At 36.2% G+C, this 27,929-nt stretch overlaps 2 protein-coding genes across 5 annotated transcripts; both read right to left on the reverse strand.

Annotated features, from left to right (window-relative positions):
- Positions 1 to 12,753: 12,753 nt before the first annotated feature.
- Positions 12,754 to 20,239, reverse strand: mmy (UDP-N-acetylglucosamine pyrophosphorylase mmy). 3 transcript variants are annotated; one of them, XM_090173694.1, is made up of 11 exons: positions 19,932 to 20,237; positions 17,319 to 17,615; positions 16,107 to 16,311; positions 15,870 to 16,045; positions 15,627 to 15,799; positions 15,368 to 15,561; positions 14,905 to 15,039; positions 14,647 to 14,832; positions 14,276 to 14,350; positions 13,697 to 13,769; positions 12,754 to 13,363 (listed from the first exon to the last, which is right to left on the reverse strand). In XM_090173694.1, exons 2-11 carry the CDS (start codon positions 17,593 to 17,595, stop codon positions 13,283 to 13,285), a joined length of 1,575 nt encoding a protein of 524 aa, XP_090029820.1. In that variant the 5' UTR covers positions 17,596 to 17,615; positions 19,932 to 20,237; the 3' UTR covers positions 12,754 to 13,282. The 3 variants fall into 3 exon arrangements, with proteins under 3 accessions (XP_090029820.1, XP_090029821.1, XP_090029822.1); XM_090173695.1 differs by lacking the exon at positions 19,932 to 20,237 and adding an exon at positions 17,717 to 17,787; XM_090173696.1 differs by lacking the exon at positions 14,276 to 14,350 and having other exon boundaries at positions 19,932 to 20,239.
- A 4,511-nt stretch (positions 20,240 to 24,750) lies between these two features.
- On the reverse strand, positions 24,751 to 26,837 carry LOC149947648 (metalloendopeptidase OMA1, mitochondrial-like). 2 transcript variants are annotated; one of them, XM_090171512.1, is made up of 8 exons: positions 26,315 to 26,837; positions 26,018 to 26,246; positions 25,776 to 25,949; positions 25,591 to 25,698; positions 25,403 to 25,531; positions 25,271 to 25,345; positions 25,071 to 25,208; positions 24,751 to 25,000 (listed from the first exon to the last, which is right to left on the reverse strand). In XM_090171512.1, exons 1-8 carry the CDS (start codon positions 26,773 to 26,775, stop codon positions 24,857 to 24,859), a joined length of 1,458 nt encoding a protein of 485 aa, XP_090027638.1. In that variant the 5' UTR covers positions 26,776 to 26,837; the 3' UTR covers positions 24,751 to 24,856. The 2 variants fall into 2 exon arrangements, with proteins under 2 accessions (XP_090027638.1, XP_090027639.1); XM_090171513.1 differs by lacking the exon at positions 26,315 to 26,837 and having other exon boundaries at positions 25,776 to 25,966; positions 26,076 to 26,246.
- Between the last annotated feature and the right edge of the window lie 1,092 nt (positions 26,838 to 27,929).

Here is a 27,929-nt window from a genome sequence, read left to right on the forward strand (position 1 = left end):
CGTATAGCGGATTTTGTCGCAGTTTTAGAGGGTGACCTGCAGCACTAGCCCTAAAATAATCACTCATATGTAGGCCTCTGTATAACATATCCATATAAAAATTTTAAAATATACCTTGTATACTTTTATATTACTTATTCCTAAAAATATTAACAGGATAGTGCAGAGACATTTCGGGCCCCGGTTCAAATTATGTCGTCGTGGGCCTTCTAAATGAAAGTTCTAAGATGGGAGTTGCTGGTATCGTACCGGCCCCTAAAAATAACGCTCTTGGGACCTTTTCCGCCGCGCCCCGGGAACTTTCCCCCTCGTGCTCCTCTCTGCACGGCCCTGAACAATGTTGCACCCAAAACATACACTGGAAAGCTACCAGCAGTGGTAATGGGTACTTTATGATCCACTTGTTATTTTTTAAACAGGACCCTTGTTTCTATGGAGATGTTATACAGAGGCATACTTATGAGCAGGCCCGACATTTGTAGCGGGGAAGCCGGTACAAATTACCGGAGTCCGTGCAGTCCAGGGGCTCAGGATTGAATAAACAAGATATTAGATTTACTTATCCCGGGTTTCTCTCCGAAAAAGTATTAACGACTTTCTTGGGGCCAGAAATTCATATTTTACCGGGGCCCGGGCTCAGTCTCGACGGCCCTGCTTATGAGCATATGCCTATCCTAAGATGCCATATAAGTGTAGATCTCAGGTCGCCCATAGGGTGCCGTGTAGACGGTATTGTATATGAAAGAAGAAATTGGCGAAATGTAACGGAATCGGAACAAAATTCTAAAAAAAAAAACGTCGTAACGGAACGGAATCACAGTAAAATATCGTTGAACTACGGGACGGATTCGGATCAAAATTCCGAAAAATCCACTTTCTACGGAACAGAATTGGAGCAAAATATCAGAAAATGGTTATATAGATTATAGAAGTATGGCTGCCACGAGCGGATGAGCTGTTTATAGCGAAATACTGTTCAGTGCTTCAGTTCTTGAAGAAATGAAAACCAATTTTATCCCTAGAACAAGGGATCAATTTACAAAATGCGTATTTCGTCGTATTTTAAATGATGCTGTAACCGGAATATCGTCATTTTTACCCAATGAGGAAACAATCATAGGTCATTTATATCCAATGAGAAATTATGAATGACGTATTTCACATTGGCGTGATTGACATCATAAAGTGTATAAAAAGACCGGAAAAGGTTGATAAGATGATAATAACAATAATCTTTTTATAACCTACATTGCGGTACATACAGCGACATAGACGGTTTAAAATCGATTTGTGGGACCGCAAATAAAATGTAAAGTATTCTAGAGTTAGCTTTACCGATTTCATCACTTCCCATTTGTAAATTAAATAATTAAATTTTAATATAATTATACATCAAAATGGTTCTCATTTCTTAAATTTTAAATCACTACCTAATCCTCTCACTTCTTTTTGAGAAATGAACCATGGCTTTCAAACCTAAAATACCAATTATTCACCCAGCTAAGAATCCCGTTACGTTGTTGGCAGGTTTTATAAATGGTACTTACTGAAGACAAATATATCATGGCAATTAATAAATAACTTGATGTTGCCTGAATCATTGTATTCAAATTCAAGTTTAGTACATTTCCATAGTACTTTTCATTAAAACCGAAGAACGTAATGGATCAAATTTCAGATTTTCTATATAAATGGCGTTTATTTCTTAAAACTTTTTCGTTTTACGAAAACGTTGAATTAATTAATTTCAAAAGTATGCTTAGTTACTATCCAACCCGGAGAATTATTTCTGCTTATAGTGTCCAAAATCAGATAGAAAAGCGTCCAAACAGGACCAAAAAGGTCATTCTACTGTTATTTCTCCATAGATAATTAAAATTAAAAGCATTCCTGTACTCGCTCCGAATCTGGACCACTAGTAAACACTTTGGTCCTTTTATACACGTTATTATGTCTATTACAACATGGCGAGATTCTGCAGTCATCCTTTATATCGCTTTCTCATTGGATAAAAATTACGAAATTCTGATAACAATTAACACCTCCTATTATCTAAACTCTTTTTACCTCACCGAGGAACTTATGTTCCCTAGTAGAGGTTTTACAATCACCGTGTCTCTGTGTGTGTGTGTGTCTGTCTGTCTACGGAAACACCTTCGCAGTATCGGGTGAAGTGTAAAAACCGTGTTCGCATTTTCTTGAATTTTGGAAGAGGGTTTATTTTTAGTAAAACGCCTGTATTCAAATTCGTGTTTTTGTGATGATTATGTGTACGGTGTGCCTGTGTTGAAACTTGTGTGGGTGTTTGCTTGTATTTTGTATGCACGGGGTTTCTTCTCCCCAACTTTTGGGACGGACTGAGCGCTCAGGGTTACGGTAAACGTCTAAGCATCTAAATGGCCGGGATCCCACCAAATGTTCACGGTATACATCTTAATATCAATTTGCTATAGCATCGTGCATATATCAACAATAATATAAAACCGGTATTTAAATCTACTAATAAAATTTCGAATTGTTTAAACTCCCTTAAAGATAAAACCCCGTTGTTAGATAAATTTGGTGTTTATGAACTCATGTGCTCTTGTGGTAAAAGTTACAAAAGACAATGTAAACGTAATTTTTATAACAGATTTAATGAGCATAGAACCGATATCAAAAATGGAAAAACTTGTGACACTGCCCTGGCGGCACACATAGTTTATAATCCGAAACATGTAATCCTATTTAACAAGCCTAAACACCTGCCTTTTTTAGATAACGAATTTAAACTTAATATTATTGAATAACTCGAAATTGTTAAAAAACAAAATGAAAATTTTTGTCTCAATCGAGACAATAGCTCGGGTAACAGCTGCTTCCTAGCTGAACTTTGGTATCGCGGTGTGACGCGCGCTTGACATGTGATTAGCTGGGTTAATTTTTGAACTTGTTGCAAATTGTAAAATCAGACCTGATGATGCCTCTGTAGTCGTCGTTCTCTGTAGCGACTATAAAATGTTTATTTTTAATTTTTACCTCTCCGAGGGGGCAAAGTCCCCTAGGAGGGGTTATACAATCACCGTGTCTGTCTGCCCTGCGAACGCGTTCGCATTTTCCGTACAGAGGTTAATCATTGCTTAGGCAGTTTCTCGAAGGGTTGGCAAAACCACCGAGTGACGGTGAGCGTTAACGGATTCATTTGCGGTTTGGTGGTGTTTTTTCGCTCACCGTCGTGACGGTTTGGTGTATTACGTTTTTGTAATGTTTATGCGTAGGTTGTGAATGTTGAGTTCGTGTTATGACGGTTGTGAGTGTTGAGTTTGTTGTGTATGTTGAGTTCGTGTTATGTCGGTTGTGGGTGTAGAGATTGTGGTGTGTCTGTGTTATGATGGTTGAGGATGTTGAGTCTGTACGGGCGTTTTCTCTCCAACTTCTTCTTAATGACTTTGGGACGGACAGAGTGCTGAGTGTAATGCTACCTCTCAACGTCCAATGGCAGGGTTTCCACCAATTGTACACGGTATTCGTCTTAGTATCAATTTGCGATTTATTAGCGCCGGCCGGGAATCGAACCCGGGTCTGCCTTGTGCAAGAGATTTACTCTAACCCCTCAGCCACCAACGCTTGTTAAGTTACGGTGTTTTTCTAAAAAACAGCTTTGGCAAATGTCATTTACAAAGTTATAACGTTAGGTACTATAATTTATTCTACATCATTTTAAATATTTATAAATTATATTAATCTTATATTTAATGAAATATTTATAAATTATATTAATCTTATATTTAATGAAATATTTATAAATTATATTAATCTTATATTTAATTAAATATTAATAAATTATATTAGTCTTATATTTAATTAAATATTTATAAATTATATTAATATAATATTTATAAATTATATTAATATTATATTTATAAATTATATTAATATTATATTTAATTAAATATCTGAGTATTTTACTTTATTTGATCGTGTTCAGGAATTGAACTCGGGTCGCATCGTTACAATGCAGATAGTTTACCGTCGAGCCATTGACTTCCTTTAGGAATATAAAAAGTAAAGAAACCATTATGATAAGGCGGGTTTTTTACCTTTTAATAACGCTTAGAAAAAGGATAATTATTCAAAACTCCCGCGGAAACTATATAAAAGTAATAATATAGCGCCACCGTGTGGAGAACTATCAATCAAACCGGGTAAAAAATATAATATCTTCAATTTTTCGAACTTTAGTTAAATCTTGACGGGACTAAAAAACATCAAATAAACGTATATAAAGCCGTTGCCGTCAATATGGAAGATTAGTCTTTCTTAGTTCTTGGCGGTCAGACGAACTACTACAGGACGGGGTCCTGGTGTCGGTCAAAAGTTATGAGGTAACTTTGCGGTTTTAATTAGTATCTTCGGTCTTCGGTCTTCGGTCAAGAAAAGAGTTAAATTGTGTTTCGCGTTTGGAACGTGAGCGAATGGACTTAAGTGTATGAACAGTGCTTGTTTAAGACTGAAAGTGTTAAAGTAATTGTGAACTAACTCAAGTCAGCTGTAAGATAAAATTGATTGTTTTTTTTAGTTGGAATAACCTAATTATACCCTTGAAATTATCAATTCAACCTGTGAGGCTAATTAAGTAGATTGGAAGATATTAGTAGCGAACAGCTCTCAGCTGTTAATTAAGACAAGAGTTTATAGTAAGGTAGTTTGAATTTAGTTAAAATTACTCAGTAAAATTTATGATATTTGTGTAAGTGTGTTTTGGTTTATTTTTCAATCACGATGAACTAAGACAAATCTAGTCTTAGACACTTGAGTACCAGTTCTGTACAATTACGTAGAAGGGATATATATTGTTGGGTTATTGATGAAAGTTAAATCTAGAACGTTCCATAGACTGTTCTGAATAAAAATAAACATTTATAATTTTGCATAATTCTGGTTGCCATTTTATTTCTAATCACTCGCCCACAACATTACAGTTCTGGCAATCCCGAATCAAATAAATTTGCGATATAACGGCGACGGGAAATTATTCTCGTAAATTTATCGCGCGGCCTTAGGGAATATTCTTTTAACAAAATTTCGATAACCTGTCGTTTAATTAAAATCGGCCCGATTCCGTTAAAATTATAAACCAAAAAGCGAACGGTCGTTATAATACCCTCTGTAGATATTTCTTTCATTAAAATTTGCTTCGTATTATATTCAACTGATAAACTTGTACTGTAAAAAGGGTTTAATTCAATTGTGCATTGTTATAGTACGTCTAACTCGCTGTTGTAACTACTTAACTTATGATATTCTGAATAAATTAAAATTGGTCATTTCGTCTCAATTATTCTAATTATAATTAAATTTTAGATAGAACTGGGAAAACATTTTTAACAAATAACTCTAAATTGCGGAGATATATCTTTAAGGGTTATCTCGAGAAATTAATACCACTAGGGACATTTCTTCCGAGGAGAGGTATATTTTGGCTTGCCAACTTGTTCTATTAAACATTTTACTGTGTAATTAAAGTAGTCTTTTTTCATTTTTAATTGCCATATACACCGAGGCCTTTTAATTAAGTGTTCATTTACTTAATATTGAATTATTTACCTTGTCCATTCTTTCATTACTTATGATTCTTTGTAGAATTCCTATAAATTGTATTTATTGATTTTCCTATTCCCAGTATTAACGCGTGCTTTTTAAAGCCTAAACAGTGAGTCCCGTTAGATAAGATTCTTGGTCCTTGATCCAGGCATAGACGATTAAAAGATTCTCCCGGACAGCTATCCTTTTCAAAACGCGTCTTCTCAACGTAACCCTCAACTACTAGCTCCACCTTTCGAAAAAATAGTTGAAGCGTAGAATTACGTCACTTTGGGTACAACTTACGTCACAGACTTTTTAGATAATTTTGAAACCGACGAATACCTACCGGAAAAACCAGCCGGATATTGTACCCAATTCCGGTTCATCCCCTTCCCCACCCCAAGTGGAGGGTTACATCTAGGAGCAACAAACACAACACCCCACACAAGGAGAACGCAACCCGTCAAAAGTCGTGGATTTTCTTGTGTACGTTTTTCATTGGCTAGACGCTTTAGCACCTGCTGCCGTCGGAAGGGGAAAATTCGGGAATTGTCTCCCCCCCCCCCCCCCGCCCGTAAAACGTTCAGCGTAAAGGCTCGTGACGCTCGTCCAATGAAATTCGTACACAACCCTTCGTTGGCGTGTTTAAAGGCTAGCTGCTTTCTCCTTGTGTTTGTTGCTCCTAGATTACATTCAGGAGACGACAATATTAGTACGGGGTAAGGCACGGGATTGCTGTCCTGGAGAATCTTTTATTTTTATAATAATAATAATAATAATAATAATAATAATTTATTGATGCGAATTGTAGTTTTACATTGTAGCGTACAAAAATAATACATCGTCCCTTTGCCACATGAGCATAACGCTCGTGCGTGGCAGGGACGTTCTTATATACAATAATCCGAGTTAGTTTACAAACATCAAAATCAATTAATTACATCAAGTAGAGGGCTCCATTAGAGTTAGTAATTTAGGAGTTTCGCGAATTTTTTTTTTTAATTTGATAGAAAGTTTTTTAATCGAGTATAACCAATTTCTAACAGCCACATGACTATTTTGGATTTATGTATTTTAAAGTTGCTAATTATTTTTACATTTTGGTCAAGAAAGTTATGTAATTTGGGTCCTAAGTAATACGCATGTTTTTGTCTATAATGATCTAGGCATACGCGTGAAAATACCCCGCCATGTTAGGGTATAAAAGGATAGACCTTCCTTAGTCTATGATTAAAGCAGTTAAATAAGCCTTCTGTACCTGACAATGTAAAGGTACTGTCACGCGCAAAAACGTAATTTTGAAATCGGTCAATTTCGAAAATAAAACGATAAAATATATCTTATAAGCTTTTTTTATGGAAAAATGTTAATAAAATATTTTTCTAAAAACAGTTTGTTAATTTACTTTAAATCATCGCTACATTTTACATTAGCGTCAACGGGAACTATAGCTTATTTTTTTTGTGCTCGTCATGAGCCATTGTAACGGGTGGGACAATACAGTCCGCTCGTCCATTTAATTAATTAGGTGCGAGATATGTGTTACGGCCACGCCAACGGGGGGATACAAGGGGATAGGGTTGGGACACTATAGCTTATTTTAAACCAAGTTACGCGCATCAATCGCTCGAACACTATTGACCATTTTTTTTATCTTATTAAAAGGTGTACCTTTCATAATTGTATCGGCAATGTTAAACGTCATCACAGCCGAGACGCGTTATTTAAAAGATCTTTACGTATGACGACAGCAGACGACGGGCGGCGAACACGAGTCTTGTGTAGGATTATCACCATCCACGAGTAGGACGTGTTGGTATTTCGCCACGTTTAAGTAGAACCTGTAAAGTGCGGCGGAACAATCTATCATGAATAATCCGAAGTGGAATACTTCCCCCGAATGGGTTTCATATAAACTTCTGATGGTACTTATTTTGAAATTTTAGATCAAAACACGTTTATACTGGTATTTATTACCATCGGTGTAATTCTGCCAACAAAAAAAAGATAATCTACTATAGCTTGTCCTCAGTAGCTGAAGTATACGAAGTTTAAAGCTTCTTTAAACAAAATATAATCCCTTGCATTTCTGTTGCCACCCAAAGCAGTGGCGTAACTATACCATCTGAGGCCCGTGGCAAATTCTTTGGATGGGGCCCTCCCAGTAAAAATCGTCACAGGTACAATATTTTGTTAAAAAAGTTAGGCTATTTCTGAACTCGCAGCCGCTTGGGCCGGGGCCCTCTCGGGTCGGGGGCCCGTGGCATTTTGCCAGCTCTGCCGCCCTATAGTTACGCCACTGACCCAAAGGGTTCCAATATAGTTCCAATGTTAACCACGGCCTTCTTTATGACTTTAGACATTTACGGCTCTGCTTAGTAGTTTGTTGCTCAGGTAATCCCTAAAATTGCTGATGTCTTCCGTAAGGAACATGTTACAGGTTATATTCCCTTTCAAATTAGAGGAGTTTTCGTTTAAAGGGCCACACCGGCGTTTGAATTTAACCTGTTTCACGTGCTAGTTTCCAGAATAGGATTGGTTGTATATGCTACCACGTGCTAAACTCGGGCCGAATTTTTCAAACACCGGTGTGGCCCTTTAACTAATCAGCACGGCAAAAAAATGGCGCGATTAAGTATTGTTCAAATTCGTTTTTTCCGCATCAAGTACCCTGGTTTAGCAATTTTTTTTTTAAATTTATAATAATATCTAAATAGAATCGCTTGAAAAAATCGGGGTTGAATTTCAGGTAGCGTACTCAAGCGTACATTACGCTTCCCGAAACACTCAAAATTCAAACTTTTCATTGGCGTGTTCTAGAGCATTTTGCTTAAAAGGCGAAAGTAAGTGGTTATGTGTTTCTGGGAAAAAATAAGAGATGGCTCTGAAACACGTCTCTTGCTGGTGTTGTTAGAAAAATATTTTTATTTCAATTTCCCAAGATTTAGTTAAAGGGGAACGGTCAAGCTTTAACCAGTTAGATAGCCCTATAGCCCGTTTTAAACTAAAATTTATAGCGAAAACCGCATAAAAAATATTAAGTGGTTAATTTTTAATAAAATAAAGAAATTTCTAGAAATTGAAAAGCGCGCGTCCGCTGCGACACCTGGTGAGAAATCGGTGAGACAGAATAACAACATAAAAGCGCGCGCTGCTGTAGACGCAAAAAACTTGTTTTTCACGCGCGGCGCGTTCCAGTTATACGAGACCTAAGCCTAAATTGCGCGATTTTAAGTTAGGATAGTTCGCAAATCGCTCACTATTAAAGGTGCTGCTGGCGTTGGCGATACACCTTAAGATGGTGGCGAAAATTCAAACCCAAATACTTGGTGTTATTTTGCATTTCAACTTTTTAGGCTAAAAATAATTTTTTCAAGACAAAATAAGATACGTGTAAGTATATTGAACGTCTTGTTGATCTTTTGATATGCAAATAAGGCGATATTTGGAAAACTTGGCCGTTCCCATTTAAACACATTTTACTGTTAAAGTTGAGAGCAGCGCTCGCGCATTTAAAAAACGTACTCGCGCTGAAATATTAGCTCGCGGAATAAAACGATACTTTAGCCCGTTACATTTGAATTTTGCTATTTTCTAAGAAAGTCGCTCATCAAGACCCTAGCGACTTCGCGCGTCAGTTAGGCTAACTACTCAAAAACACGGTTTTAATTGAATATAAAACTAGTTCCTTGGGCTAGCGGTACTATTTTCAATCGTAAACTTGACGAAATAGCCATTCTCTATTTATCGTGAAATTAAAATATTTCTAATAATAGTTCTTTTTATAAAATAACCTTGGCCATCTTGTTGAAATGTTGCCTCCCCGCTTCAGCTGTGGATCCGTTTTCTCTCCCACTAAAGAGCTTATGAACTCATTCTTAGGCATTGGCTGAACTATTCCAGGGCAACATTTCAACAAGTTGGGCAAGCGTAAAGACATTTTATAGAATCAACTATTGATGTGTTTTGCTTAGTATGGGCACGGCCAACTTCGATTTCGCGCGAGATCAAAGTTGGCCGTGTTATATTATATATATATATATATATATATATATATATATAATATTATATTATAATAACAAAATTAAACCTACACGAAATAATCCTTGGTCAAAATTTAAAGGTAAGAAATTAGCATCACAGTTTTTTTCTATTTAACTTTCAAGTTTATGTAATTCCTTTTCATTAAATCAGAAAAATTATTTTGCCGATTTTAAATAAGAATGAATATTAATCTAAATAATATTATAATTTAATCCTACCTATGGAATGAAAAATTTTCCGGTATTGTTTTACTTGTTGAAATGCGTAAAACAGTGGCGTAGCGTGTATTTCTTCCACCTGGGGCAAACCCTAAATTTGATACCCCCCTATTTTCGCAACTGAACAAAAAAATCGGTGAAAATTCTGTGATACTCTGTTGCTCTGTTGATTTCAAAAGGATTCAAGTCGTTCAACGCGACCTCTTTAATGCAATGGTCAATATTAATTTGTACTTCTTGTTCGATTGCCAAGATACCCAGATTTGTTTATCTCAACGTGCACATTGTAGACCTTCAATAATTTTTTATCACTTTTCCGATGCACGATCTCGGACGGCCGCGTTCGTTTCAATTTTCCAGGCCGCTGGCCGCCCTCTACATCTAAGCCATCCGGGACCATGGCCCCCTTTGCCCCTCCCAAGCTACGCCACTGGCGTAAAAGCACAAATTTTAACAATTTTTACCAAATAAAAATAGATTTTCAGTAGAAAACCCTTTTACTACTTCTTTTTAAATTAAAAACTTTACAAAAACTTTGGTATTTAATTATAAAACATGTTAGCTTACATAAACGTACTACCTGATTTTCATATTAACCGCTAAAGTTTTTGCGTCTGATTTCAAACCAGATAAATATTCTTAAGCGTTAGGTATTACGTGTTAGGCCAGACGCTCACTGCTCTTCGTAACGTCTCCGTCCTACCTTTCACAAGCCTTTGCTTCGTAACGGAGACAATGCCTTGTGGAAGGCAGGACGTATACGAAACGGAGAGCCAGTGGGCGCCTAGCCTAAAGCGCCACCTAACTTAAGTGGCGCTTTACACGTAGCACCCCAAATCAAACTCGGAAAAATGGCGGCAAGATTGCGGCCGCTACGCTACGTGTTGCCGCCATTTTTCCGAAATTTTCCCGCCGAGCGCGCGCTAAGCTTCTTACAAGGTAACAAGGATGCTCCTTCGCCTCCCTTCCTATCCTCCTTGCCCCCTCGGTACTAGCGAGATCACGCAGAGCTTACCGTAAATTTCACACTTTGCATACATAGTCACACAAATTCCAGCTTACTTGCGTTGCCCTTTAAAACTGTCTTTTCTATGCAAAGACGTTATTTAGGATTGTAATTTTCAATCATCCACAAACCTATACAGGGTGTTAATTAAAAAACGATACAAGGCCAATTTCAAACGTTCAGGACAAATAAAACGTGCAGTGTGTCACTTGACAACGGAAATTTCCATGACCGTGAACCATGTCGTCAAGGTCATTTAAAATGTATCTCCAGAACCATTATAGATACAAAGTTGATTTCAATTAGAAAAGTGTTCCCCTTCACATTTTAGGTGTAAATAACTTTGATCTTTCCTTATTTGACCAATAACAAGTCGTAAGAATAGACAAAAACATGAAGGTCGTGATGAAAATGATGTACCAGAGACCAGGTTGAAGGGCTAATAACTCGAACAATACTCATGCTGGAGTATCAAAATTTGCTAGACATATTCATCTGGCATGGTGTCTTTAGAATTTGCTAACTCGGATGACCTTTTACTCATGGTTCAAGGTCAATCAAAGTTTATCTCGATAGCCAATGGATTTAGAGAAATGGTTCCAATTTGAAAGGTTTTCATCATGGTGTTCCGCTACTATAGCGGGAGATAGGTGACGTCATTCTCTCTGGTGACATTAAATTCTTGGCAGAACCACTCTTTGAGCTCTGATTGGCTGAGATCTGGCTATCGTCTGCCACGGCGTTTGGCCCATTTGCCAGTTACACGGCAGCATTCTAGTTACCTATGAGATTTCTATGGTTTTGACCGTCGTATATTAAAGTATTCAAATTATTGATTAAATCTTTTTACTGCAATAAATATTTTTCAGAAATAAGTTACAGCACTGTGATAATAAAAAAACTACTTTAAAATAACTGCTTTTGTTCAGTGATTAAAGGGGCTCCAAAGTTCGGTGGCAAAATGTGTGTAAAGTCAGTAAAGTCCGAAATTTATGGCTGACTCTGCCCGCCTCTGCCAAGGCCGAGTGAGGGGTTGGGGGAATCATGGACTAATTAGTCCATGGGGGAATGTAAAGCTAGAAAGCATGCTCAATTTTCTTTTTTTTTTGCCACCGAACTTTGGAGCCCCTGTAAATTCTCCAAGAACATTTAGCATAAATTATCCTCCTAAATCATTGTTGCCTTAAAAATCTGACAAGGGATGCATGTAAACAAGGCAATGTAATTTTGTTTATTTTTCTCTAGAATTAATAGAAGACTTGACAAACTGTAATTTTTAATAAAATTAAAGGGGCTCCAAAGTTCGGTGGCAAAAAAAAGAAAATTGAGCATGCTTTTCATTCCCCCCGCCCCTCACTCGGCCTTGGCAGAGGCGGGGAGGGTCAACAGTAAATTTCGCACTTTACTGACTTTACACACATTTTGCCACCGAACTTTGGAGCCCCTTTAAGTGCCCCAACCAGGGTTTGTACAAACTTTCCGGAATTAAATTCCCTGACATTTCCTGACCAAATTGCCAAATTTCCCTGACTATTTTGGTAGAATAAATTAATGTTTTGAGCTAAAATCTTGATATATTTTTTAATACAACTTTCAAAAATTTATTTGCCAGATTTTTTTGGGGTAATTTTAAAATTCCTTTATTTTTTTGGACCATTTTAAAATTCCCTGACCATGTGGAATTATTTTAAAATTCCCTGACTTTTCCAGGTCGTGTACAGGAGAAAAAGAGGAAAAATTTGGCATTAATGGGAAATGGGACCATTACGATTGCACAGCCAGTGGGACCAACACTAGCCCTGGAGACTGCAGTAACAACTCTGGAGATAGTGACCAATGAAATATGTATCCAAATACTGACATAGCACACCTAAAGGCTAGATGAGTTTTCCTTGGGTGGTTGTGTAGAAAAATCAAATGTTTTTATTTAATATAACTTTAATTTCACTTCCTCCAAAATTTCTCAAATGGGTATTTTAACCCTTTTAATAAAACTTACAAAAATAGTTTACAATGTGTACAGGAAGGGAAAAACATTAAAATAAACCCACTCAAACCCCCCCCCCCCAAAAAAAAACCAAGCTCACTACATTTCAAATCACTACAACAAATCGAAACTATTTTCTGATAAAAACTGTTATCACATTTAAAGGTACTTATAATATAGTTAATTTAATCAAGTTTATAAACCATTTTAAATTTTGATTATTTATCAAATAGTTAAAAAAAATTGTATAAATTATATCTAATACCAGAATAACATGATAGTATTAAAAAGAAAGGAATATTAATTTACAAGTAGTTAAAAATTGGATGTGAAGTTTTGTGGTGATTCTTTGTACAATTGAAACTTAAGGCAGTCAGTACTCAAGTTCTTAGTTTTTAAGTCACTGCTCTTAATGTAACTGTGCTGTTGTGAAAGTATGCAGTCATCTTTTGTTTGCCAGTTTTAACATCCATTTTTTTCAGGAACTTCTGGCAATACAAGTGGAGGAACAAATTTTTTGCCAGCAACGAAATCTTCGAGTCCCTAATATTAAACGTAAGTTATTTAATGCCAGTTGAGTTTGTTTTGGTATACAACTAAAAATGTAACAGCTAATTTTCTTTATGAATTACTAGGACACAATTCATTGGAATAATTAAATATTTTTAAACCAATACCATAGCCAGTATTTCATGTAGAGGGTAGGACAGATTATGTAAAGTGTTAGAGGTTGAGAAGGTGGTGAAAATTTAGCAGTCAAAGAACACCCAATTTGACGCTGAAACCATATCCCTGGCTACACCACTAAATATACTGCTTTGGGGCCACGCAGGGATTAATAGTTATTAATTTTATACAAAAAAAAATTATACTTACTTCGCCTTCATATGAAATAAGTGGGGAAATTTCACAAATGACAGGATATTCATACTTCAAATATGACTTTTGACTGTTGGATGTAATATAATATTCAAAATAATGATTAGAAAAATATTGAAAAATTTCATGTATTGACCATCACCATAGATTATAAATACGAATATTAAAAACCACCACCAATCTTAATAACTGACAAAATCTCTACGGAATAGAAAATCCACCACCAATCTTGATAACACTTCAGATAATTTGAAATACAAAAGCCACTACCTCACTGTAAAAATTGGTGCAAGTTGACATTTGGAGCGTTTAAAAAGAAGAAGGGATAAAGTACCATGGGATAATTTCACCCATTATACAGACTGAATTGGCTTGTGTATCTCATACACCAACTATTATCTGGTTAAACATATCAAAACATAGATACTAAAGCTGCCACCACCACTGTTAAGATAATTGCACATAAAATAATATTAGTTCAAAGAAACTGTTAGGAAAAGCAGGACTTTTAATTTTAATGACCAAGAATGCAAAATAGAGTTATTGAATACTAAGGGATTTCTGAATGAACAATACCTATCACTGTTTTCAATTGCATGCCCATTGGTTTTAGCTGTGCTATCATGGTAGCCATTCTGCACTTTAACTGGACTGAAAACCCACAAAAATAATATAAATGCAAATCATGAAAGTGTGCAACTTAAAAATCTACAACTTTAGTAAATACAATGAAGCAAAACCATGCTTAGTAAATTACAGCAAAAAAAGTGGAAATAAAAACTTAAATTGGTGCATCAATGAAGGACTCTGCCAAGTACTGAAGCTATAAATTTCATTAGCATTAATGCTAATGCGAAGCGACCGATAAAGGAATAGTATTGTGCTAAATTTCTCAAATACGCCAGTTCTTCAAGTACTGTTAAGTAAATAGCAAATTTGGATGATACCTTGGAATTAAAGGAATTGGACTACCATCTTCATCTACAAACTTTCCACCAGCTTGAAGTACATAACGTTGATGGAGATTGTACAAAGAATGACGAGCGGTGGTGGGAGTATCCTTTTCAGCTCCATCAGCATTCTTTAGAGGAGAAAATTCGTCTTCTCTCAAAACTTCCCAAACGGCAAAATTTCTAAAAGAGGAACCGGTAGATATATAACACTGTAACGGTACTGGAGAGGGCGTGTGTAATAATTATACTGACTGGGTAAATTCAAAGACATCAAAAACAAATTTTTCCAGTTTTATTCCATTAGGTTTTTCCGGTTTTACTTGCTTTCCTTCTTCATTGATGTAAGGGATCTTCTTCTTGGCAATATGGTGTTTAAGTTCTTTGTTCCTTCAAGATAAACCAAAGTGGAAATTTGTGCCAATTTACAATGAGTTAAGCCACTATATTTATATATAAAACGTGCTAAAAGATAATGGAAATGAAGGATATAGTTGAATAATTGAAGTATGGTGAAATGGAAAAACCATGTTTCGGTCTCCAGGAAGATAAAAATAATCCTGCAATCGAACTTAGAATTTCCCTATAATTTCAATGTGATATGTGATAGTAAAATGACAGTAGAAGATAAGATATAACATGAAGAACCTCTCATAAAGGATTATTTAACAGATAAGTAATTTTAAGGATTTTCTATGTAAATACCAAAGCAACTTACTCAACAACATTTCTTAGGAAGTCCAATGAGAAGAAATGATTACAAATATTGCCAGCATTAAATGTCAAGCGTCCATCTGTGTTACGTTTCTGCGCAGTGTTCAATGAAATTTCACTGTACTCAACTACTTGGTATTTGCCTTTGACCTTACACACTACTCCAACTGCTTCTGTTGGGAATGCTTTTTCAACTACCTGATAAGATATGCAAAAGCTATTTATTAAATAACTGAACATAAGTTTTTGCGTATAACAATCACCTTAGCAGCGCATATTGCCTTCTTAGTGAGACAGTAACCAATAAATACTGGGTCAGCCATCTTAACCAAAATATTATCTACACAGTAGACATGGACATATTTGACACCCCTTTTTTCCATATCAGCCAAAATTCCTTTACGCTCCAATACACCATATAAACCTCCATTACCGTCTGAAATATATTATTATAATACTGAGCAATATAATGCAACTCAAATCCCATTTTTTTAATAATGATTTACCTGGAGCTTTGGCAATTTTATGGGAAGTTTCCAAAATAATTTTTCCGTTGAATGCAAAACAAGGCATCATGCTTTGTTCGAAGACAACCAAGTTCTTTCCATTCATTCCAAAATAGTCGTGCTTTTCAAAAAATTCTATAGTTGGCTCCATGGTTTGTTCACTGGTCATTATGTACCTGAAAATAAAACCATTATTTTTTTAAGACAATTTGATCATCAAACCATAAGCGTACTTACCATGGTATAGTTCCTCTTTTGCCATTGTATTCGTAAGCCAATTGTTCCAGCCTTTGTAGCCGTTCACATTGAATTTGATAAAGTGTTTTGTGAGACGGTAGATTGACATCGTACATGCCTTTGGGGTGGGTAACCCCTAACCTTGTGCCCTGCCCACCAGCTAACAGTAAGGCTGCTACATGGCCATTGGAAATTTCCTTTAAACCTATAAGGAATATATTTAAATTCTTTTTTTCATGTAAAATTAAGAAAAAAAAAACCTGTTAGCCTTCATGAAAAATGCTACCGATTAATTTTATCTTGGGAGTTGTCCAAAAAAGTTATTAGCCTTGATTTTCTGTAGACTAACAGATAACTGCATAAGTGGTTTAAAAATTCAAGTTTAAATATTCCTTTAGTGTGACACACCTTAGATATTTTTAGTTTTTTTATCGATAATCATATTGAAAGACTGTTTAGGATTTTTAGATTTACAATTTCATTGATAAGGAATTTATGGGTATGATTACATTTATTTTCTGTGTATTAAAAAATAAAAACTGTAGGTTTAATAAGGAAATTATTAAGTTTTTTTTATCCATTATGGCTTTTCTAAGACATTTTTCCATTATGTAACTTCCCTTTTAATCAAATCTGTGTACATCTATTATTAATGAAAGTTAAATTTTTAACAATCTTCCTTTTAGAAAGATTGATATGTTAAAATAACTTAAGCAATTGACCATGAATGTTATCAAAACACTTGAAACACCTATAAGAATCTAATATTTTTATCATTATCTCCCAGTAAAAGTTGACACATTATGCAGAAAAGTGCAACACGTGACATTAACAGAAAATACTATAAAAACAATAACAATACAATATCACTACTAACTGCTTATTAGAAAAATTCTGCTATTAAAGATTTTTTACATATATTTATCTAGACCAGGGTGCAGAACAATGTCAAACCAGTTTTCAAATGAATTTTATTTTTTTTAAAGTAAAATATGGCAGTTGTTTTATCAAAGATGACAATTAAAATTAAAATATTACTATAAAATTTAAAGTCAGAAAGAAATTTTACTAGTTCAGAGTCCATAAAATTCACATTAAAGGACCATGGAGTGTAAGAGTGAAGCTTATCCCTGTCAAATTAGTTTTAAGCATGAATTCGTCTATGTTTTAACAACTTTCAAATTCTGATGAGAAACTTTGAAACATACTCACCAAGTTCTCTATAAGCTTGAAGCTCATTAGGACTTGTTCTAGATACACTACCGTGTAACTCTGGTGGAATAGGTTGCAAAAGGTTATCAATCTTTTCATCAGATACGTTTGATTGGTCAATGCACTGCTTGAATATCTTAGTAACTTTGGCCACATCAATACTTTTGATTTCATTATACAACTGAACCTGTTGGTCATTGGTTAACTGAGGCCAAAATTGAAGCAAATGTTCTTGGCCATATTGAGCAAGGTTAGATTTCAGACTTTCCACATCCATGCTTAATAAAAAGAGTAAATCTGAAATAAAATAGTTTTATATATATCTATGTAGCTAGAGCGATAGTATTATTTTAAATTTGCTAAAACATTTAATATTTTTCCTAGCTTTGCTAAATTACCTAGTAAATTTACACGGAAATAACTTTTTACAAAATTTTCTAACAGAACTATACACCATCAATGTTGCAGACTAGAATGAAAGATTTTTTGAAGTGACGTTCTGTATTATCTCCGGTGTCTAACCCTGAGTAGTATCTATGTTTAGTGAAACTTTATCTAGATATGGTTATCAACAAAGTTATTAAGCGTTAAATGTCATGGTATAAATTAAGGAAAAATTCCAAGGTAGAGCAGTCAAATAAAACTATGCTTTATGAAGTTCAACAGTCCACCCCCTTGTCTCATTGACAATAAAAAACTTACTTTTACAATTTAATTAGTTTGGCCAACATGAAATGATCCGGAGGCAGAAAGAACCGAAAAGCCTCTAAATGCTTGCCTTAACTTAGGAGAAATTGTGGTAAAAGAGCCACGTGTCTAATGACAGACTAGTTGGATTTTAAAAATTGGAAAGGAATCTTATGTATGCCGTGACCCAATTTTGAGAGCAAGAAACAAGTTAAAAGAAATATTTTTCACCATTTTAAACAGTTTGCACGAGAAAACCTGTTCAGCCGGTAAAAGTGGATCAATTTCTTTTAAGATTAATTGAGGCTACTCCTCAAGAGTAACTTTCTTCAAAAATTCTTGTTTTAGAGCCGTAGTAGGGAGCTAGTTGCCTAGTTTTAGTGAGCCCGCTTCATGGAGAGATATATATAACAAAGTTTCTGCAATAATGGTGAAAATATTCTTAACTGAATATTTTAAAAAATTGCTTAATTTGTTGGTACTAAATTATTAGAAATGGGTCTAATGTTAAAAATTAAATTTTAGTAAGCTAATGTTTTTGTTTTAAAAATCAATGGTCATAGTATTTTACCAAAAGTAAATGAACCAAAGTTATCAGACAGCTATAATCTCCATGTCAGAGGAGTTTTCCTTATGAAGTTACATTTTGACCTCTAATTTGAAATTTTGCGCCCTCCTAGGCCGAAAAAAAAAACCTTTTGTTCTTATGAAACCCTTTTTTTTACATAGAAATAGCTATACCCACAATTCCCAAGTGCAATTCATTACATCACAAGACGGGGATGGAAATTAGCTTAAATTTGAGTCAATTTTCTCATCATTTTCATAAGGAAAACTCCCTCAAATTCTGAACGCTATTTCGATAACTTCGGTTCATTTAAGTCTGATTTTACTAAATAGCATTAACAGCTTTTTTACGTAAAAGCAGTTAAATATTGTCATTGACTTGTTATAAATGCCCCTAAAATTTATCCTATCATCCGTTTTAGTTCGCCCCCTGTAAATTAGGTTGAAATTTTCATTATTTATCTAACTTAGGAATTTACTACGTCCTCTATCATTTGATGTTGAAAACATTGAGAGTTGGTGTAAAAATGGACGTTGTTACCCATTAAAGCCTTAGGGAATTAAGGTTATAACAAATACTACACAAGGAGAGAGTTCTTAGCCAAAGAGAAAGCTTCAAACACAACTACAGATAATTATGGTTGTGTTTATGGTATTTCATTGGATGTGCAAAACATTGAGAGTTTGTGTAAAAATAGACCTTGTTACCCATCAAAGCATTAGGGAATTAAGGTTATAGCCAATACTACACATAATTAAGATTGTGTTTATGGTATTTTAGACCATTTTTGGCATTGATCTTAGGGACTTCATAAAGATAATGTTTACCTTTAAGTATAGCCATTCAACTTGTTACAGTAAAAAGGATATGCTTTTAAACTGACATTTTTGGTAAGACATTCTAATATTTAAAAACGTATACCCCTTTACTAAAAAGCTGGCTTTGGAGCTGTTAAAATCTTTACTACAGTGGTTGTATTCTCAAGTCAAAATATCAAAATAAAATATTTTAGCTACATGTACCTCAAATTCAATAAATGCAATATATAGACTTGTTTGTACTCCCTTTATTTTGCTCTCATAAGCCCCAGGAAAAAAAGGTTAATATAATTTATCTGTACTATCCAAGAATACATATACATACATAACAATTATACCATCATTGATAAACATACAGTGCCGTCTGAAGTATTTAAGTTATGTTATAAATTTACAAGCGTATGGCTGGTAACCATATCTATAATATATCATAAATAGTAAAATTTACGATAACAATAAGTTTACCTGGTTTTTTCAAATTTCCAAACGACAAAACATATTTTAAATTTAAATAATATAATATTAAAGGAGCAGTCTTACCATAAGCTAGTAATGATTGAGAAGTGGCTCGGTTCCTATAGCTCGGTGATCAAAAAAGTGGTTCTCCCAGATTATTTTTAACTGGACATTGCCCTCCTTTACCAAGTCTTATTACGCCTTAGGAATGTTTTAGAAACGTATACAAAACTGGTGGCCGATGACCATTGCTATATTTCCAAAGCGAGCGAAAGAACTTTAGGAAAATATTTGGTCTTTCAACGTGTCCGCTTACGGAAAAAAACCAAAACGTTGACAGTTTCTCTATTTCCGTACGTGAACACCTCCCGCTGTTACAATCAGCCATTTGTTTGCTCCAGTTTTTTTGGTATTATTCCCATAGATGGCAGACTTTGCACCTGTTTCTTGAAAAAGTCAGCCGCTATTATCACAAACGCGCGGGATAAAGCCAACGACGTGAAGACATTAAAAACCTTATTTTTAGCCGCACCACGAAAAAATTACCACTCTGCGGAGTAATAAAAAACTTTTTTATATTCCACCCATGAACGCATTAACCAAAGACTAGTGAAGCTTTATATAGTCTTTGGCATTAACCAAGAATCCTTACATTAAGAAGTGACGCAAGTCTAAAACAAACTTTTGTTCAAAAAACTTTCCTAATTCGCCGGCCACCTGAATTAAGGGCTTCAAAAGTCGCATGATGACTTAGGCCTAAGGTGGTGCCTTGGGTATTAGCCTAGCTGATTATTATTATTATGTTTACATCAGGTGTAAATATGGTTAACACGTGTTTTCTCTAACATTAAGAAATGTGATAAATATCAAAGCTCTTTGGTTTGTGATAAATAAATATCATTATAGTTCCTAATCGCTATTAACAGGAAACTATAGACGTATACACTTGGAATGTCTAAGGTTCCATTGGGACGGTGATAACAAAGCCCGTCGAGAAAAAGGCGGGGCTTAACCACGTCAAGTGTGTTTTCCACTAGCGCGCGTCATAATGTTATTTTCTTTACGCGCGTAAAAACGTTTGAACGTTTCAAAGCTGAGAAACGTTCAAACGTTTTTACGCGCGTAAAGAAAATAACATTATTACGCGCGCTAGTGGAAAACAAGCTTTTGATTTAAATTAAAGGGAATATAACCTGCAAAGCAACCTTTATGGAAGACCCCCTTAAATTTTTCAAATTTCCCGTACAGTGGCGCCACACATTTCTAAAGCCAAAGGCAAGAGCTGCAAACGTTGGTGTTCCACACCAAATACCTGGGGTTATATTCCCTTTAATTGGATCGAGGTTTTACGCGAAAATAATGCGTCGTCATGGTAACAAATAGGCGATCTTCCCGAGCAAAAAAGGCTTATAAAATGATGGATTTGAAAACCTCCATTTGTTATCGTACTTAATATTTTGAAGTAATTATAATGTTCTTCGCGAAAGAAGTGTAGTGATACCTAATTTCAGGTATTTGTATGGTTATAAAAGAGATAATCAGGTAATTATAATACAGTCCATGATTCCAGTCATTAATGACGCTGTGGGAAAAATGGTTTTGCCGGGTTGTTACATTGGCCCTAGGTTTGGACAGCTTTAGGGTATGACCTCGAGTAGTGGATTTAGAATTGAGGGTGAAAAAGTCGGAGAAATGTAGATCGAGACCGTTATAGAAAAACTTATGGAGTAGGCACAAATTATTGAATTTGTGCCTAGTGGAGATGGGTTGAAACCCTAGCGTTTTCAACCTGGAAGGGGCAGGGTTTTTTTCCAAACAAGTGACTAACTTTGAGAATTTATTTTGAGCTTTCTGCAAAGAAGAGAGATCAGTAACTAGGTGTGGAGTCCAAATCGGGGAACAATAATCTATAAGTGGTAAAGCCAGGGAGTTATATAATTGTTTAATAAAGGGTGGAGATCGAAAATTTAAGTTGCGGCGAATAAGACCAACAATGGAGCATATGCGCTTAGTAATTTTGTGGGTATGAGTCGAAAATTTAAGACTGGGATCCAAAGTGATACCGAGGTCACGTTCTGAAAGAGTCGATGAAATAGCGGAGCCCATGATAGTGTAAACATAGTTTGGGTTTTTACGACCGAGATGTAGCACCGAACACTTCGCTGTGTTGAATGACAAGCCATGAGATTTAGCCCAGGTAACTACCGCGTCGAGGTCAGCCTGGAGTGCCAAATTGTCGGAGTGTAGTTTAACTTTGTGAGACAGTTTTGTGTCATCAGCGAATAGAAAAACCAAGGCAACACACACACAACAGTAGGCAGGGAATTAATTCAAATGTTAAAGAGCAGGGGACCCAAGACCGACCCTTGAGGGACCCCCTGGTTCACAGTACTCCCAAGCTGAAGCCTGACCTTGCAGGACAACCCTTTGCTTACGGTCCACGAGGTAATTCTCTAACCAACACATGGCGGCACCCTCAATACCTGCCAAGTAATCGCTGACATCGGTTTCCTACTGTACGCTTTTTCGCGTTTCCGGTTTTGACGTCACGATAGTCATCGGTTACTCACCGAAGTCATCGGCTGGAAGAGTCGGTTTTTCCGATGACTGACGTCATTACTGACGTAAAACTACTATAAAAGCTACGCCATTTTAAAAACACCGATGACTGAATAAAAGCGTTCAGCAACTTACGACGTCATTATGACGAAAAAGCTCATCGCTGGATAATATAAATCCATCGGTTTTTTTTGTTGACTGCTACTGAACGTACCCCTTGTTCACAGGATGACGTAAAATTACGTCACTTCCAGCTACGTGACGAAAAACGCGTCATCAGCTTTAGTAATGGGAAACGGAAGTTAGTGAAGAATTCCTTACCTCGTGCTTTGAGATCACGTGATTTCGTTGTCATGGTAATCTTTTCAATAGCACAAGGATTATAAGAATTTTAGCATCTTTGGGTCCCCTTATTGTATGTTCCGTGTTAAACAAGGTCTCGGCTACGTTCAGTGAAGCTTAGCGGTCTTATACCGTTTTACGTTTGCGTTGATTCCGTTGACTCTTTTTATCCTGGCCTGGGCTGCGTTCAACAACTCTAAAATAGCTCAGCGCTGAGCTCAACGGTCAGCGGTTTTTTGTTGAACGGGTTTTTTAACTTCCGGTTTTGACGTCACGTTGATCATCTTATAGCGTATTCCATTGGGATGCTCGGAGCGCTCGACGAGTGCTCGGGATTTATTTTCGTTTTCCATTGGGAAAAATCGAGCAGCTCGGAGGCCGAGTTACGTCCTCCATTGGCAACGCCACTCGCTCGCAGATCGGAAAAAATCGCTCGATCTTTCAAGACCGAGCGATTTTTTCCGAGCGCTCGGATCACCAATGGAATACGAACTTCATACACTTAAGCTTGACTCTCGGAAAATAGCAGACGATACGTCACTCTCTTAAAAATTCGTATTTCATTGAGAGCTGCTCTGGCGAGGAGTTTTGTCACATCGGAGCTCGAGTAGTATAATCCAGAGCACTCGAAAAGCGGTCCCAATGGAATACGCCAGGAGACTCAGCGGAAACATCGGCTGGGCGAGATGGTTTTTCCGTTGCTCATCGGTGTCGTGACGTCATTCGACAAAGTTAAAGGAGGGGTAGCAGACGATATTTTGTTCGTTAAGTCAGCGAACTATATAAATCGTACAACAACTTTAGATTTTAGTGACGTAGCGTTGATTAAAAGAACTCAACGATAACTCAACGGTTTTTCTCCGTTGATGGTTGTTGAACGCAGCCCTGTTGAACGCTTTTTTACGATTGTTGTAATTTTTATAAAATATCGTCTGTTGTGTCGTCCGCAGCTAGCCTTCCCGCGTGCTGTGACGTCACGATTCAGTTTAACAACGAAGAAACCGGCTGGAAGAGCAGGTTCAAATGTTTCAGCAACGGTTCAGCAACGCTACGTCACACCGGAAATGGAAAAAAGCGTATAGTAGAAAACCGGTTCTGAAATACTGCAACGTTTAATTTGTTGCAAGCTACTGAACGTAGCCCTCATTGCAATAGAGTCTATTGCAATGAGGGCTACGTTGAATAGACCCATAACAGAAGAGGGGCCGCAGACGAGGCTTAAAGGGCAACGCAAGTGAGCTGGCATTTGTGTGACTATATATGCAAAGTGCGAAATTGACGGTAAACTCTGCGTGATCTCGCTAGTACCTAGTGGGGGTGGTGGGGGTTAAAAAGCACGGTGCTTTTTTTTTTCTTTTTGCCACAGAGCTTCCGTTGCCCTTTAAGTGAGACCTCTGGACGGAACATCCTGTTTGTGACGTTTTGAACCACGTGACCGCCCTTGAAATATACAGGCGGAAGTAAGGAAACGGATGTTCCGTCCAAATGCTAAGATGCCAGGTAAAAATGTAAATTTTTGGCCCCTCAACTTTCATCATGGGTCTATATTTTCGATGGAAATGTTATACAGAGGCATACTTATGAGAAAAGATGTACATATGGTATAACGCTTGTATAAGTTTATCAGTGTAGTGTTTTCCAAAGACTATATATACGCTTCGCTTTCGAAACACGGGAGACCAGCAGTTAGAGGCGCCACTAGTAGCCTGCTGAACCATGGGGGAAATTTTGACCAGCGTCTGCTATGGTATGCAATTCGAGTCAGTCTATGTAGGGAAGCCTATATATAGTCTTTGGTGTTTTCCTACTACCCCTTTTCACCACCAGCGGGCCGACGCTGCATTTCCTGCCAGCAGCTACAAATGGTAAACAAAATACATGGAAGGGGACAGGCTTTTGGATTTTCCCCATGATTTTTCAAACGACCTGGCTGCGATGCATGCACAGGTTATTTATATCTATATAATGTGATCGAATGATTCTCTAATAGTATTATTTGTAGTATGTATTGCTAATGCAATTTAACCAATTTAATTTAAAAAAATTTTAACTTGTAAAACTTTATATAATTTATAAAACATTCTATAAATTGGATAGGCTATATCACATTATTTAGGCACTACTTGTACAAATCTACTTTCTGGGAGTATTTTCTTCAATTCTATTTCTTTTCTCTCAAATAGTTCTAGCAATTTCCGTGGGTCCATGCTTGGAAGATCTGAACAATCACATTGTTTCCTTATTTGCAAAGCCTTATAATTAATTAAAAAAAGTTTAGAGCTATTAAATTGGTAACTACAATCTTATGTTTTATATCCATACTTCTTCCATTAAGGAATCTAAATGATTTGAGCGATTGCTGTGACTTGGGTGAGTTGAAAGCCACTCAATGTTTTCACCATCATTTTGCATACTCATTCGTGCCCAAAATGCGCTGCTTTCCCTTACATCAAAGCAAGCCTTGAATATATATTAAGAACATTAGAATTTGTTTTACTATTGGCAATTGCATACGCGCATACTTTTGCTGCCAGTTGTAATCCAACCTCATCAGCTTCAGTTTCAAGTTTTCGACTAAAAGGAAGATGTAACCATATCTATAAAGAAGTCAACTTTCATTTCTGTTTCTCCTAACGTATTTTTTGATTATTTACATCAATCACTTTATGAAAAAACCACTGAGTTACTATAGCTAAACCATCTGATGGTAAAAAAGCCCAAATTGCGGCCAAAAATGCAATTACGGCAAAATCCAGCAAATGAGCAAAACTGATGTTTTCAGCCTGAAAAGCAAGGACTGAATAAGAAAAGTATAAAATATATTTAAAGTTTTCTCATTTACAGCATGTCCCATAATACAATGTGCCATCTCATGTGCCATTATAACTGCCAACTGATCATCATTCTTACACGCTTTTAAAATTCCTTCAAAAACAAATATTTGTCCTTGCTGAAATATTCATAGTAAAATATTTTCATTCATTATCAGTTTTTAATTATATGAATTATAATTAGCTTTTGTCTTACTGGCAAAACAAAAGCATTTTCTTCATCATTTCTAAGAACAGCGATGGAGAATGTCTTGTTTTTGATGAATTCTAAATCTGCCACTGATGATAAAAGTCTTTGTGTCACTCTGTATACTCTTTCATAATGGGGATGGGTTGCCGGTAAAAACTGGTGTTTATACAGTTCACACTGCTGTAAATTACAAGTTCCTAAAACACTAATATGACTTGGTAATTCTCTAGTTGTTAAATTATTATGACCATTTTAAATTCAAAATCTGCTATTTCTTGAAATTGAGATTTTGTAAATGCAATGAACCTCCTTCGATGAGTGAAAGGTGCTTCTTGAACATGGCTTTCGTAGTAAGCCAAGAGTAAGAAAGTAGAAATGACTATGAAAGCAAAAACCTTCCCATTGTGGCTTCGAAGAACATCTAAGAAATAGAGTTTTTTGTTTGTGGGAAGAGATGTCCACCATTTTCTAAAACCCCTGTTAAATTAAAAAGCAAACAAATCTCATTTTCAAATATTATTATGATAAATGAATAAATATATTACCTGCCTGTTAAAATTGCAAGCATTTTAGCAGCTGTTTTTGCTATCATGAAGACTAGTGGGGGTACCATTCTAACTGGACTTGTATGAAAAAGGTTGACAGAAATAATTTTTGGAAAACCTGTTGATTTCGAATTTGATAACAAACTTTCCATATGATTGTAAAGGAAAGGATATTGTCGCTTGAAACCAACACTATAGACTACTGAAGTACTTGACCTGATGGACCATCGAGTGGTTTTACATATATTAGTATTACTGGTTATTGAAAAAACTCCTTGTATCATTAGAGGTTTTTTTCCTTGCTTGCAACATGCTAAACTTAAATTTGCATTTGACAGTATAACTATGGGCTTTTTCACGTGATTTTTTTGGTTGTTAACGAATCCCCTGGAAACGTATGAACAGAAATATTTTGGAAACTCAACTCCACATAGTGATCGAATAACGTATGTGAAATTCATATTTTTAATATGTAACAAAATGATTCTCAAGGAAATGAGAAACACTAAGCCTTTGAGCCTTAATCTAGATCAATACAAGCAGAAGGTTTCAAACATGAGTTGAGAATAATATAGAGCCTTAAACCGGAAAGTCACCGGATTTTCTCCATAAGCTTTAAAATCAAGGAACTTTATCAAAGTACGCCTCGCGCCACCTACTTGCGATGAACAGAAATAATCCAAACTAGCGGGTGGAAACTCTTCTTTGAAATAGGAGTAACTTTTGCTTCTAAAGATTAATGATCGTCATTTTAAAAGTTTTACTATTCACTACTTTTTATCAACAAAATAAAGTGTTTTTGAGTATTTTTATAACTTTTTTTAATAAAATTTGGCATAAAATCGTCATATAAATGAGTACGATTAGGAAACTATATAGGTATACACTTGGAATGTCTAAGCAAAGATAATTTAAACTCGCACCCTAGTTTCTTAATCACTCTCTCGCGCGTTGCCGATAGTGTTTACCCACTTCCCGCCGGAACTCAGAAGAAATTCGCTCCATGGTTTGCGACTTACCGCAACCGATGGAGCCCGATTTTTCTGAGGTCACGTGCCGGAAAAGGGTAAACACTTCGTAACAAAACCGTCAATGGGAAAGTTCTCAGTATTCGAATCTAGGGTACGAGTTTAAATTATCTTTAGTCTAAGGAAGATTTTTACGGCCGTGATGAAGCTGGTAGAAACGGGTTACGGGCGTGTCTTAAAGCGGGAAAACCGAGGGGAAAACTCACGAGAAAAACTCCCGCGCCTCGCTACCCCAAGGATCCTATATGTTAGAAGGATAGGTAGCCCTCCGGCCAGCCCGTGTTTTCAAAACGCCGGCAGCGCCGTCGATATTAAGAGAACCTCTAAACGTGGGACGTCTTGTTTCTATTCCCTCAAGGACAAATTTTGCCGGTGCTTCCTCCATGTTTTGTCCTTGACGGAATCTAAAAACGGATTCTCTATCGCGCATGACCCACCGACGGCGCTGCCATTTTTCGCCCCTCGCCGCATATCCTTCTAACATATAGGATCCTTGGCTACCCTAATTCGAAAAAATACCAAGGGGACATTTTCGAAACGCCGGTCATTCTTTAGACTTTGAACTTTCACAAACTGAAAGGTTGATT

Source organism: Leiobunum rupestre, chromosome 4 (assembly GCF_980474605.1).
Source record: "Leiobunum rupestre chromosome 4, qqLeiRupe1.1.hap1, whole genome shotgun sequence".
Lineage (NCBI taxonomy): Eukaryota > Metazoa > Arthropoda > Arachnida > Opiliones > Sclerosomatidae > Leiobunum > Leiobunum rupestre.

Bases quoted from the DNA above. Each gene is read 5' to 3' on its own strand.
- mmy (XM_090173694.1), bottom strand. From the start codon at position 17,595: ATGGATGTGGAAAGTCTGAAATCTAACCTTGCTCAATATGGCCAAGAA. The intron at 16,312-17,318 runs GTGAGTATGTTT...TATTCCTTATAG, and splicing joins TCAAGCTTATAGAGAACTTG to GTTTAAAGGAAATTTCCAAT. The intron at 13,364-13,696 runs GTAAGTATAATT...GTTTAATATTAG, and splicing joins TTATTTCATATGAAGGCGAA to GGACTCGAAGATTTCGTTGC.
- LOC149947648 (XM_090171512.1), bottom strand. From the start codon at position 26,775: ATGAATTTCACATACGTTATTCGATCACTATGTGGAGTTGAGTTTCCA. The intron at 25,532-25,590 runs GTAAATGAGAAA...CTTGCTTTTCAG, and splicing joins ATTGTATTATGGGACATGCT to GCTGAAAACATCAGTTTTGC. The intron at 25,209-25,270 runs GTATGCGCGTAT...TATATATTCAAG, and splicing joins GATTACAACTGGCAGCAAAA to GCTTGCTTTGATGTAAGGGA.